Source organism: Leucopleurus acutus (assembly GCF_964270905.1).
Source record: "Leucopleurus acutus genome assembly, chromosome: 2".
Lineage (NCBI taxonomy): Eukaryota > Metazoa > Chordata > Mammalia > Artiodactyla > Delphinidae > Leucopleurus > Leucopleurus acutus.
Window position 1 is genome coordinate 47,864,869 of NC_139143.1, and position 13,681 is coordinate 47,878,549.

General features: G+C 34.4%; 1 protein-coding gene across 5 annotated transcripts in view; it reads right to left on the bottom strand.

Annotated features, from left to right (window-relative positions):
- Positions 1-13,681, bottom strand: part of LPGAT1 (lysophosphatidylglycerol acyltransferase 1) — a 116,711-nt gene that overhangs the window by 19,985 nt on the left and 83,045 nt on the right. For all 5 annotated transcript variants that reach the window (XM_082832659.1, XM_082832656.1, XM_082832657.1 and 2 more), the window contains 4 exons: positions 13,280-13,398; positions 8,277-8,372; positions 4,996-5,269; positions 709-835 (listed from right to left, as the gene is read on the bottom strand). In XM_082832659.1, the coding sequence (XP_082688785.1) occupies positions 709-835; positions 4,996-5,269; positions 8,277-8,372; positions 13,280-13,398 (616 nt within the window). The remainder of the gene's footprint in view (positions 1-708; positions 836-4,995; positions 5,270-8,276; positions 8,373-13,279; positions 13,399-13,681) is intronic.

A 13,681-nucleotide genomic window follows, 5' to 3' on the forward strand; every position in this document is an offset into this window, starting at 1 on the left:
CCTCTTTAAAGGCAGGCTTTTGTGGCAATTGTGATCTTCCTTGGGACCAACTACTCCCTTAGTAACTTGGTTGCCATGTGTTGAGATCTTTGACGAGGAGATAAATGGCTTATAAAGCAATCAATTCTATCCAGGTCCTATCAGCATCATTTTTTGATATGAATACCTATACACATTTACCTCAAACACTTTAAAAAAAGAAAGGTCTATATTAAAAAAATCTCAAGGAGCTGTTGCAGAATATTCAATAAATGGTTTTGCTGTTGTTCATGCAAAAGACATAGGCATATTAAAATATTAAAAATTTGGAAGTGTAAGTCATTGCTGAATTATCAATTCAATCATTTAGAAAATCTTACATGACTTAATGATTTAAAAACAAATTCCATTTCTATTAATACAAATCTACTTACCCCAGTTGAGTACATATTTATCCTTGATATTTGCCCTTTAAGTTAATTACTTTCACTCAAGAGTGTCAGGCGATCAAATAATCATAGTGCCTCTAGAACGCCATTTTTAGAGACTTTTATCACTCAGTGAAAATAACTACTTCAAATGATATTTTCATATTAAACATTCAGCATAAGAATGATTTTGAGCCAACTGTTTTCACTATCAATTATAATTTAATATTAAAACATTCACAATGTCCTGAGATAGTACTTTATGTTGGCTTTACGCTGAGTACTAATGTGTAATTCTTACCTGTAATGTACATGTGTGACTACTGGTTTCCTGTATCCAAGGATCCAGGTTTGAATATCTATGGGTTCAGCTTTGGGATAAGCTATGGTTGTATCTATTATCCACTGGAGGCCTTTCGATCTGCTGTCTGAGAACAATATAAAATTGGATCAATTTTTATATTATTTGCAGCAAATAACATAGTATAGAATTATAAAGCATACTGATATATCCTTTGCTTTAAGAGAATGAACTTTGGCGTTAGTGTTCTATATGATGCACTTAGGATGAAATTAAGCATTTCCTATTACATTATAAAATGGCTGAATCTCAAACAAATTAAACAACAGAGTGCTATAGTTTATTGGACATGCATCATTTAAGCATTCAATACAATTATGCAGTATCAAGGTCTAATTTACATTTTATCTCTCATAAAAACTGGCCTACAAAAAAAGTCAGTAGCTAAAGTATCACATCACAAAAGCGAAAAGCAGACCTTAAAACAAAAAACTCCACTCACTAAATATAACACAATATAATACAAACACAAGTTTTGTGATACTTGGGAGGCATTAATAAATATTGAAATAAGGTAATAAAATTAAGCATTTTATTGATGCACATGATCATCAGTTGCTGCTCTTGTTCAAAACAAACAAAAAACTCCTTCCATTTTAGCAAGAGTTATATAAAAATAAAGCAATAAATCTGTCTACCCTTTGGTAGGTACAACAGGTAACTACCGTTGTGAGAGGGGCTGGGGAAGTTCTGTTTACTTTGGTCCTCTGCACGCTGTTTTTATTCCCAGCACGGAGTACAAAGTTGAGCAAGAAGCATGGACATATATACACTACCAAACGTAAGGTAGATAGCTAGTGGGAAGCAGCCGCATAGCACAGGGAGATCAGCTCCGTGCTTTGTGACCGCCTGGAGGGGTGGGATAGGGAGGGTGGGAGGGAGGGAGACGCAGAGGGAAGAGATATGGGAACATATGTATATGTATAACTGATTCACCTTGTTATAAAGCAGAAACTAACACACCATTGTAGAGGAATTATACCCCAATAAAGATGTTAAAAAAGAAAGAATTGAGACTGGAATTCTCAAAGAGAACGCTGATAGCTAGACTTTAAAGTGTAATGGTCTATCCTTTGTTTGAAGTATTTAAAGGATCCCTAAAAAAATAAAACTTATTTTTAAATATAAGGCCAAATGTACAGTAGGAATCAATAATATTTTACTTAAAATATCAAATAATTAAAAACTGGCCTTAAATTCTTTTAAAATTTTAGACAACATTCTGAAGGGGAAGGAATAATCATATAAGACATAAGCTTAAAAAATTTAATTTTTAAATAACATATTGCTAAAGGAACAGAATGTACGTAAAGAGACACATTTTAACAAGCAACCAGTGATGTACATGCTACAATGTTTAGGGGTAAAGTACACTGATGTCTGCAACTTACTTTGAAATGCGTTAAAAAAATACAACCAAGATGGACTAATAGATGGATAGAAGGATGGAGAGAGATGTGATAAAGCAAATATAGTAAAGTGTTAATTATAAAATCTAGTTGGCCAGCTCATGGCTATGAACTGCAAAATTATTTCAACTTTTATGTATGTTTGAAAATTTTTATAATAAAATGGTTGGGAAAAATCACCAGAGTTCAGTTTAATATCTATTAAATCATACAATAAACAAAAAAGTACTAACCCTTTTAAAGTTAATTAGAGGGACTTCCCTGGAGGTCCAGCGGTTAAGACTCTGCACTTGCATTTCAGGGGGCACAGGTTCAATCCCTGGTCGGGGAACTAAGATCCCACTCGCCGCACGGGGCGGCCAAAATAAATAAATATATAAAAACTTAAAGTTAATTAGATACGACTTAATTTTTATATGTGTAGGGACTGACCGCACATTAAAACAGACATGAAGGCGTGGTTTGTGTTTATGTGGAATAGAATACTAAATAGTGAGTATGAACACTAAAGAAAATAAAACACAAAATGCCCACACCAAAGCAGAGAAGCAAATGGTAAAATCTAAGTGAAACTAGTTTTGGGGTATACGGTTCCCTGAAATTTCTTATGATTTTCCTAAGCTGCTAGAATAAAAAATTGTTTCTTGATGGGTGAGAAGTGGATTTATTTAGAGAGATACACATTCCATAGACAGAATGCTGTTCATCTCGAAAAGCAAGACTGGCCCTGGGAGAATCACACTCCACAGACAGAGCGTGGGCCACCTCAGACGGCGAGAGGCCTAGATTTTAACTAAGGTAAGAGAAGTAATAAACAATTTCACTTTGGTTATAAACAGAGATTGCTTCTCTCCAAAAGAAAAAATCATTTTTCTTCCCTCTTGTGTAATCAGCATGACAAGTGCCCATTCATTTCTCTGAGATCTAGACCACAGGGTATTGACTGGGTAAAACTACTTAAAAGCAGCGGTATTTGTTAGTGCAATTAATCCTATTTGGAAGACCTTTGCCTTCAAGCTTTGGCTTGGCTGACATTGCCACAGTGTCTCTCCAGCAGTGAAGCTATTCTGAACCTTCCTTTTCTATTAAAAGACTCTTTCAATTTGTCTTTTTAATAGATGATGAAACATTAAGAGAGCTGACTGCCAGGCAGCTGTTTGGAAAAAACAAATGAAAGGAAAGCTCAGCACAATCTCACGGGCATTATTTCCATGTTTGGTCCTTACCATCACCTAAAATAACACATATTTCTGAGGGCCAATCATTCCCATTTTATTTTATCTGAAGAATATTAAAAGAAATAGCAAAATGTTATTACAGAAACAGGCCTAGTAAGTTTCTTTCAGCTTTTTAATTTATAATTTATCACCAAACTTTCATAGTGTCTTGGATAAAGTAGTTCAAAACAGTCTTCATGCTGTTGGCACAAATATCTTCTGCAAATATGCACAATTCACTAGGCTGTCTCCAAGACAGTTGCATCTTTTTTTGTTCAGTTTTGTTTGTTTTTTTAAATAAATAAATTTATTTATTTATTTATTTTTGGCTGCATTGGGTCTTCGTTGCTGCGCGTAGTCTGCCTCTGGTTGTGGCTTCGTTGCGGTGCCTGGGCTTCTCTTTGCGGTGGCTTTCCTTGCTGCGGAGCACAGGCTCTAGGAGCGCAGGCTTCAGTAGTTGTGGCTCACGGGCTCTAGAGCATAGGCCTCAGTAGTTGTGGCACACAAGCTTAGTTGCTCCGTGGCATGTGGGATCTTCCCGGACCAGGGATCAAACCCGTGTCCCCTGCATTGGCAGGCGGATTCTTAACCACTGCACCACCAGGGAAGTCCACAGTTGCATCTTTGAGTATGGTTTACTTTTTCCTGGCCATAAAAGTAATACATACTCACTATATTTTTTTAATTCAGAAAAGTATTAAGAAATGGAGAAAAATTATCCATAATGTTACAACTCAGAGAAGCAATCACTGCTAATATTCTGAAATCCTTCCTTTCACTGATTTTCTACTGCCTTATTATTTACATATTTGAGCTCATATTGTTTACACAAGAGTTGTATGTTTCTCCCACCCCGTTAACATTATAGAGCATAAGAATTTTCCAAGCCAATAAACATCATTTGTAATGGCTGTGTTGTATTCTGTTAGATGGATATTTAATAATTACTCATCTGTTCTCTCTTCTGGCTATTTCCAATTTCTTGCCATTAGAAGTAACGCTGTGATAAACTACTTTGCCAGTATTTCAGATCATTCCCTTTTGATAAGTATTATTTGCAGTAGAATAACTGAGTAATTTATCAACATTTTAAGACTCTTAGTAAATACTGCCAAACTTCATTAAACTCATTCTCTGTATTAAAAACAAAAAAACTTTCTAAATTTGATAACTGCAAAAAATATAAATCATTATAATTCCATTTGCATATCTATGATTAGTTTCTCAAATTTGTCATTTCTATTCCTGTATCTTTTAATCCAGCAATTCCACTTCTACGAATTAATACTACAGACATGTTCCACAAATCTGTAAGGATATTTACAGGAATGTTGACTGCAGCAGTGGGAATGGCCACGAGTAAGGTGTACAGTAAGGGAGAGATACCTTCGACTTTATACATTCCTATATTATTTGAATAAATTATTGTAAGCATGGACTACTTTTGTAGAAACATTAAAAAGTTATATTTTCATCTTCTCCCTCAGTATTATTTCTGTTTGACAAAAATTATAAATATAAAAAAGAACAATGTTATCTTCTGGAACTCCAGAAAATCCTTTAATTCCAAGAAAAGAAAAAAATGCTAAAAACCATCATACCTAATTCCTTAGCATCTCCTCCTGCTGGACTTCCATTTTCCTGTCGTGCTACAAGTGCATTCAGAATAATTTTTGTTGCCCCAATCCTTGGCAAAGTGACATGTGTAAGAAATGGCAAGTTATTTTTCTTGGCAAATGCCTGACTGGTTTCTCGCCTCTTCCTGAGGAAGCCCCCTTCTGGAAACAGAACAATCCATTTTCGATCTCTGTTCCTGTAATTATTTTCTAGGTGCTTCTTGAGAAGAAGAAGCTGTTGGTCACGATGAGATTTTCCCTAGAAGGTAGACACACATAGAGTAAGTACAGTCACATTTGAAATTTAAAGGCTGTAAAATTAAATAGAAATAACTGCTTCTAGAGTAAATCCCAATCATAGGCTAGAATAGTGATTTCCTCCCACTTACTTCCCCTTTTGACCATACTGGAAAAAGTAAGTTATTAGCACTTACATAAATAAACCCTTCCCCCTGCAGAAAAAAATTGCTCTAATTGCCCCCGAAAGTTCATTCATTCATCATCAGTGAGTATTTACTGAGTACCTACTACTTACTTGCCAGGCACTGTCCTGGAGATGGAGAAGTAAGAGACATTCACGAAGCTTACTTGAATGGGGAAGATATATAATACACATGCATATGTATATGTACAAATGCAACTGGTGATAAGGTTAGGAAGAAGAGTAAGAGACTAGAGAAGCTCAACAGGGTCAGGAAAAGCAGCTCCAAGGAGGTGAAATTTGAGCAAAGAGCTGATAATGTGAGGGAATAAACCATGTGAAGATGAGTGGCAGAGTACTCCAGGTGATGAGGAGAAAAAGGACAAAGGCCCTGAGGTGGGAACATGTTTGGCATGTTCAGAGAACTGTGGCAAGGTCAGTGTGGCTGAAAATTGCAGAGAGAGGCAGAGGACATATAAGAAAGGCCTTGAGCTTGGTTAAGTAGTAGTTTGGGATGGAACATCATTAGATAGTTTTCAAAAAGGGAGAGTCATGATCTTATTTACTTAAAAAAAAAATCTGCTGGCTCCAGTGACAAAAAGACTATAGGAAATAAGTTAGGAGACTCCTGTAGAGTCTGGACAAGGGAGTTTGATGAGATTCAACTGTGGGATATCGATGAGAGGTGCACACATTCAGGGAAAAATCTGAAAGCTAACAGGACATTCTGATAGACTGGATCTTAGTTGTGAGGGAAAGAGAGGAAAGAGGATAACTTGGAGACCGAAAAGAGGAACCTAGAAGCTTTTTTAGGAAAGCCCAAAACCCATGACTAAATATAAGAAGGTTCTTCCTTTCAGTATGGTCAATTTGCTAATAATTTTCCAGCCAACACAATTACAGAAGCTCCCCAAAATAATTTGTACACTTTCAGTCTTTAGACTAAATTATTCTAAATGCAAACTAAGTAACAATTTTCTTAGCTAATTTACAGAATTGAATTGATTATAATTAAGCTTTACTTTTAAGTTCCCTAGAGTACATGTAGAATATTTTTAATATTCTTGGAAATACCTTGTCAAAAATGTTTAGTAGCAAAGTCCCAAGAGATTTTCTTTAACATTAATACTTTTTTTTCTCTCCCCTTCCCCCATGTTATAGATTTTTATTACTATCAAACAGGGAAAAACTTTTTGCACTTCAGAAGTGAATTTGTAAATCTCTCCTGTCTTCGCCTCCAGTGACACCCTAAGATATTAGGTTAGTTTCTTCCTTAAGTTGTTCTGATCATTGTTTATTTTGTCTCAACCTTGTTGTGGCCAATCCCCATTCCCAATTCTTCCTAGGGTTCCAGTGCCTGCTTTTGTCCATCTCTCTGCTCAGAAAAACCAAGGGTGTTTCCAGAAAAAACTAGACAATTACACAGAATATGAAAAACAAAAATATGTTTTGTATATAAAACTGTCTGGAGGGGACTTCCCTGATGGTCCAGTGGTTAAGACTCTGTGCTCCCAGTGCAGGGGGCCCTGGGTTCGATCCCTGGTCAGGTAACTAGATCCCACGTCAGGGAACTAGATCCCACATGCATGCCACAACTAAGAGTACTCATGCCACAACAAAGATCCCGTGTGCTGTAACTAAGACCTGGTGCAGCTAAATAAATAAATATTAAAAAAACTGTCTGGAGCAAAGTATAATATATGTGTTTGGGGAGACCTATTTTCATAGAGCTTAGAAGTTTTTCTACACACTTCTAGCTTATTTCTGAATTTGTGATGCTCAGAAGAGGCTTAATTAGATTCACCAGCAATTCATTATGTAATTACTACATGTAAGGTACTGCACCATCCAGGGTGAAGTGGCTAAATATATAAACACCAGATAAGTGTAGCATTATCATACATAGAAACTCTTGATATCATATTTTGGTTATCCATTTTTGAGAAAATAAAGCATGTAGCATATCAGGGAAACACTATAATGTAGTGCTGACTTCTTCTTTTATTATTTTTTTTGAACCCGCAGCCCCTGCATTGGAAGCGTGGAATCTAACCACTGGACCGCCAGGGAAGTCCCCGTATGCTGACTTGATAAGAGGGTATTATTCTTTTTCCTATACTAAACTATCCCTAATGCTTACGACCCATTCCCAATCCACCTTCCTCCATCAAACCCGTACTCATTCTTTAAATGTATGCCACATATCATCTTCTCCTCTAAGGTTTTTCTGGATTTACAGAAATTTGACGTACTCACTTTTCATACTATGAATTCGCAAAATATTTCCTCTTATTTATTTATTTAGTATTCTCCCGACTGGTAATCTTATTTATTTAACCATCTCCCAACTGCTAACATAGATACCTTCTGTATCATATAACGGTGACTTGTAAATAAAAATAACAGTGATAATATAGATGATGATAGTGGTAGTCATGATGAAGTTGATGAAAGTAGCAGCGACTGTTCTGAGCGTGTAACACGTATTACTTCATGTAATCCACACAGCAACTCTGTGAGAGGAGTACCCATTATTCTCATTTGAAAAATGAGGAAACTTTGAGAGGTTAAATAACTTGCCCAATTCACACAGCTAAGAAGCAGAAGAGCTGAGAATGTGGCAGGCGCTTGGTAAACTGTTTAGAAGCGAGGAGGGTAGAGATTAAAATATTTGCATTTTAATGTTTATGCATACTCAAATTCAGACTGAAATAAATGTTTTAGGAAAAAAGATTCCCAGCTCCCTCAGATAACTAGAGCTGGCTGGTTTTGTGATGCCTCTTTTTACAATAAAGAATTAGATTGATCAGGCTATCACTGTGGGAAAAAAATGCTCATTACTTACCTGTCTAATAAAGAAGTCTCCGTGAATTAGAGAAACAATTCCAAAGTTTGTGTACTTAAAAATATGATCCATCAACCACATCATTTGAGCAACAACCTAAAATATTTAAAAGCAAGAAATAAATGTTGAATAGAAAAAAAAAAAACCTGACTATAGTCTAGCCAGTCTCTAAATTTTATGTATAATCATCCAAGCATACTTTTAATTAACCTAACTATCTTAAATCTGTTACTTCTACAAATAAAGCACTACATGAAAAATTACAGGTCTTCATGCATTCTTTAGAAATGTGTTGTATAATTTCCAAGGATTTTGAGATTTCTCTGCTGTTTTCTGCTACTGAGTTCTAATTTGACTTCATTATATTAAGATAACCTATTCTGTATTAGGTCAATGTTTAAAATGTATTGAAGTTTGTTTTATGGCCCAGGATATAGAATATCATTGTATATGTTCCACAGACGATTAAAAAGAACGTGTATTCTGTGTTCTGGGGTGTAGTATTCTACATGTTTTGATTAGATTTTATTGGTTGATGGTGTCGTTGAGTTCCATATCATTGTTGATTTTCTGTCTATAAGTTCTATCAGGTGCTGACAGACGGGTACTAAAATCTCCAACTATAATTTTGTATTTATCTATTTCTCCTTTCATCTCTATCAGTTTTTGCTTCATGCATTTTGAGGTTTTGTTGTTTTGTGTTTATGCATTTAAGACTGTTATGCTTTCCTGGAAGATTGGTCCTTTTATGTAACGGTCCTCTTTGTTTCTATTAATGTTCTTTCCTTTGAAGGTTACTTTTTCTGATATTAATATGGCCAATCTCACTGTTTTCTTTGATTAATGTGTTCATGAGATATATATATATATTTATATTTATATCCTTTACCTTAAAACTAACTAGTTCAGTGTATTTGAAGTAAGTTTCTTGTAGACAGAATATTGTTGAATAATATGTTTATCTACTCCACCAATCTTTCTTTAACTTGCTGTATTTAGACTATTTAAACATAATATATTTATTGCTATGTTAGTGCTTAAAAAAAAAAAAATTACAGGTCTTGATTCCAAGTCTTGGATTCCTAGGTCATAGGTATATACATATCACTGGGTAACAAATAAAACTGAATTAACTTCTTAAATTTGAACTTAATGATTTCTAATTTGTTCTATGTAAACAAAACCTTTGGAAATTCTTATATAACTTGTAAAGTTATTTTGAAACAATACAATATGCCTAAGTTATCAAATGAGGGCTCCACGTTTAATTAATAAGCACTAAGGCTTTATAAAATGTGACCTTAACTTCATGGCTAAAATATTAAAAGTCATAAAATATAAAGATGTAAATATAAAAATTTATAAAAATATAAAATATGAAAATATCCAAAATAAAAGAACATTAAAGAATTCATTTAGTCAATAAATACACTGTAAAATTTTTAAAAATTCATTTAGTAGAATGATTTACACATTCTATTATATCACGAAGAGTATTTGTTAGTTTATACAAGGCCTTACTCTTTGCCAGCATAAAAATACTCAGTTTCTTAAACACAAAAATATTATCCACTGCTGATAAGAGTTAATAGCCATATCAAGAGCAGAAGACTTTATTTCAAGCAAATTTCAAAATTAAAAGTAAGAGTAAACAGGATCTAGTAAATGAATTGGTTAATTGTTCTCCCCTGCTGAGATAACAGCATCCCTTGTTATAAGCCTTAAATAAATAAAGTGAAAACTACAGCCTCCATCAAGAAAGCAACAGAGCTCCACTTTGGTTCCTACAGGAATAACAAATGTAAACTTCATCTCTGAGCTCCAAATTGTATGAACTAACATATAAGGAAAAAACTAAGCACTAAACACTAAAAACTAAAAAACTAAACACATCCATGTGTTGCTTTTACAAAAACATTATAAAAGCCCACAAATAATATTCAAGCTTCTGATGTAATTTTTCAGTATCACTGAATAGTTCATTTACATGACTCCTATTCCAACAGTTTTACCATATAAAATAACTTTAAAAAATAAAGATACATACATGAAAGACTGATTCCCAAATCACTTAATACTGAGTAAAATAATCACCAACATCTCATTTTTGAATCTTGTTTTGCTTTGTAATGATAACCACTTTGTTTAGATAAATTGAGATCTGAACTAAATGGAATTTGCGGAAAAGTGCCCCAAGAAACAAAACAAAAAGCAGGTGGAGTCAACCTGTAAAACCTTTGAGCTTTATACACAGTATGAAGTGTGGCTGCAATTTATTGCTCTCTGGGTTTAATACCAACACTAAAGTAACTAGCTTTTATGGTTAATCTTACATTTATAGTGGATTTACCGACTCAGTTAGAAGGGTAACGTAACACAAATTCAGTAAGACAGCCAAGCTATCTTCTGAGATTTGTATGGATAATTCTGTCCTAACTTATTTTAGGGGAAATGTTACAAGTCAATAAGTATTTATTACGTATCTAAAAGTTCTATTGATTGAAATAAAAATTCTTCGTTTTATCATCAATTGCCAGAAAAGGGCAAGACTCCGCACTTCACAGATACTTATTAAAAAGGTACCAGCACGTTTAGAAAATATAACTAATCCTTTGTTTCATATTTCTGAAAAAATGAGGTCAGTAAACACAAGCTGCCTGAATCAACTCTGTCAACGTTTCACAGGCTGTCACTCAGAACGTTGTTAGGTATTTCCAAGGGACAAAATTGCTCTACATCAATTATTCTTTACCCGGAAGCACGAATTTTCTACATGTCAAAACATCTGGGGAGGCTTACATGAATGGCTCCATTCTTCATATCCTTCTGAAATTTTAGTGGAGTCAATGGTTTTCCCGTTTAGAAGTCTACAAGGACAATTTTGGCTGTCACAATGACTAGGGAGTTCTACTAGCACATAGTAGGTTGCAGCCAGGTAAGGAAAACAATGTGCAGCAGGACAGTCAAGAACAACAGTGCCGTCCTACCAAAATGCAAGCAGTGCCCCCACTGAGGAACAACGACAGGCGCTACAGGAATTCCTGAATTCAAAAAGCTATGTTATGCTCACATCACCATTAAACTAGTATTTTTAAACTGGCCCACAATTTAGCATTAGCTTTCTTTCTTTGAACGTGCCCATGGAGTATGCAATTAATCAAGTAAACATTCCTACTTGTGAATGTAAATTAATATTGCCCCATACTTATTATGCAGGAGCCAGAAATTTTCAAGTTTCCATCTTTTTATTTCTCAATTACTCCTTTATGAAACAAGATAAAAAAATTCTTCAAGGTTTCAAATTATTTTGTAATATTAGATAGTAACATTAGTATAATTAATCTGAAAATAAAAACAAAATAACTCTGGACAGAAAAATGAACCAAAGACCAACTAAAATCTTTTTACAAGAGCAAACAAATAAACCAAAATTTTTCTTGTCCACAATATCGGTGAATCTCAGATTACCTGATACTCTGGTTAATACAGTTCTCATCTCTGCCAAACTGGAGTTAGAGTAACAAAGTTAGGCATATTTATAGTCACCGTTTTAAGCACTTTTTGAGATTCAAAAACCAATAGAAGACACCGTAGGCCCTCAGAAAAATCACTATAAATATAAGTATCTTATCGGTAAGCATAAAAATGTTCTCCTTGATACAAAGCCAAACAAACTAGTTTTTACACAATTTTAACATCAAGAATTTAGGGGACAGGCAGTAAATATTATTATAATGCAAATGTATCTACACAGTGATATAACAATTCTGAATATGATTCTGAATATAAGAAAGGACTGAATTTATTCTACATTCTAGCAAAATTATGCCTCTGCTTTTCAGATAAACAACAAAAACAGATTCCATAATAAGCAAACATATTTTCCATTTACTGTCACCTCATTTTCTGACCCCTGAGCTGCTGAATGCAAACTCTGGGACCTAAACGCACCAGGCGTATTCTTGCCTTAGTGTTTTGGCCACGATTATTTCACTAAAGAAGAGGCCCTTGCTTCACTACTCTGCCTAACTAAATTCTACTCACCCTTCAAGGTCAAGTTTACGTCCTCTCCCCTCCACAAAGTTTTCTATATCCACCAAGTACATGGTGAGCTCACTTTCCACTGAATATTTCTCACTTTGCAATTAAGTATTGTTTGCTATTCCCTCTCTCCACCTACCACTAGATTATTAGTTGCTTTACGGGGATAGTATCTTATAGGATGGTCTTCTATATTTATAGTCGGTGACCATAAATATGAAACACTTATAAAATACCTATTGATTTGTTTCTTCACTATTAGGCCAAATATTAATTCCATTAATTTTATATATTTTCTATTTATTTACTTTTCTATGAACATAACCGCTTTACCTACTCTTAAGGTAACAATTCTTTTAATGTTAAGGACTGACTTTATTTTAAACCCTCCCAGTTTACAGGTATGTTTTAGTTAGCAATATAAGCAATGTGAAGTCAACAGTTCAAACACAGCCCTAGAACGCTGAATAAAATGGCCCTAATATCTTTCCTTTCAATTTGCTTTCTAAGTGAAATCCAAAATAATATTTACCTTACTTTCTTTTGGCTAAAGATCCCCAAGATCACCTAATTCCCTGTCCAATTTTACTCTTCTATCTTAAGCAAACTGCTTTTTGTGTTTGTATTTCTCAAACAGGCAATCCACCACTCACCTCAAGACGGCCCCATGCTGAACCATATTAACTTTGCTTCCATTTCAGTTATCTTTTTTAAAAAACAGCTTTGTGGAGATATAATCCACATTATCCCAGTTATTTTTCTTTAGGTCTGTAAATTCCTCTCTTAGAATAATTTAGAGTTATATACATAGTATATTTCTCTTTTTAAATTTTTCTAAATTTTCATGAAAAGTATACATATTAAAGTGTAAGTCTACATTCCCAACTGTGGTAAGATCCGTAAACTGATTCTCTGTTAACCTCCCCTTTCTGCAGTCTATCTCTGCCTTCAGGATGGCTTACCAGTCCTTTGTCCTGGAGGCACATCATCAAAGTACACACATCTCCTGTTGCCTGATGATTCACCAACATTACTGCTTCATCTTTTGAAATTGCTTTAATATCTTCCCCCCATTCCATCACTGTAAGAACAAAAAGTTTCAAAGCTGTCATTTAAAAATTTATACATTTCCAGAAGACTTGTATTAGAAACACTGGTGCACATTAATGATGATACATCACTTAGCTAAAACTTCTAAAAGTTTAGAACTACGTTTATTTCCTATAAAAATCAGGATGTTCATATTTTATAGAGACTCAAAATATCCGTTAAAATGTAAAACGGCCATACCTTTGATTTAGAAATTCTATTTAAGAGTTTATCCTATAGAAACATTTGTCCAAACAGGCAAAGATATGCACAAA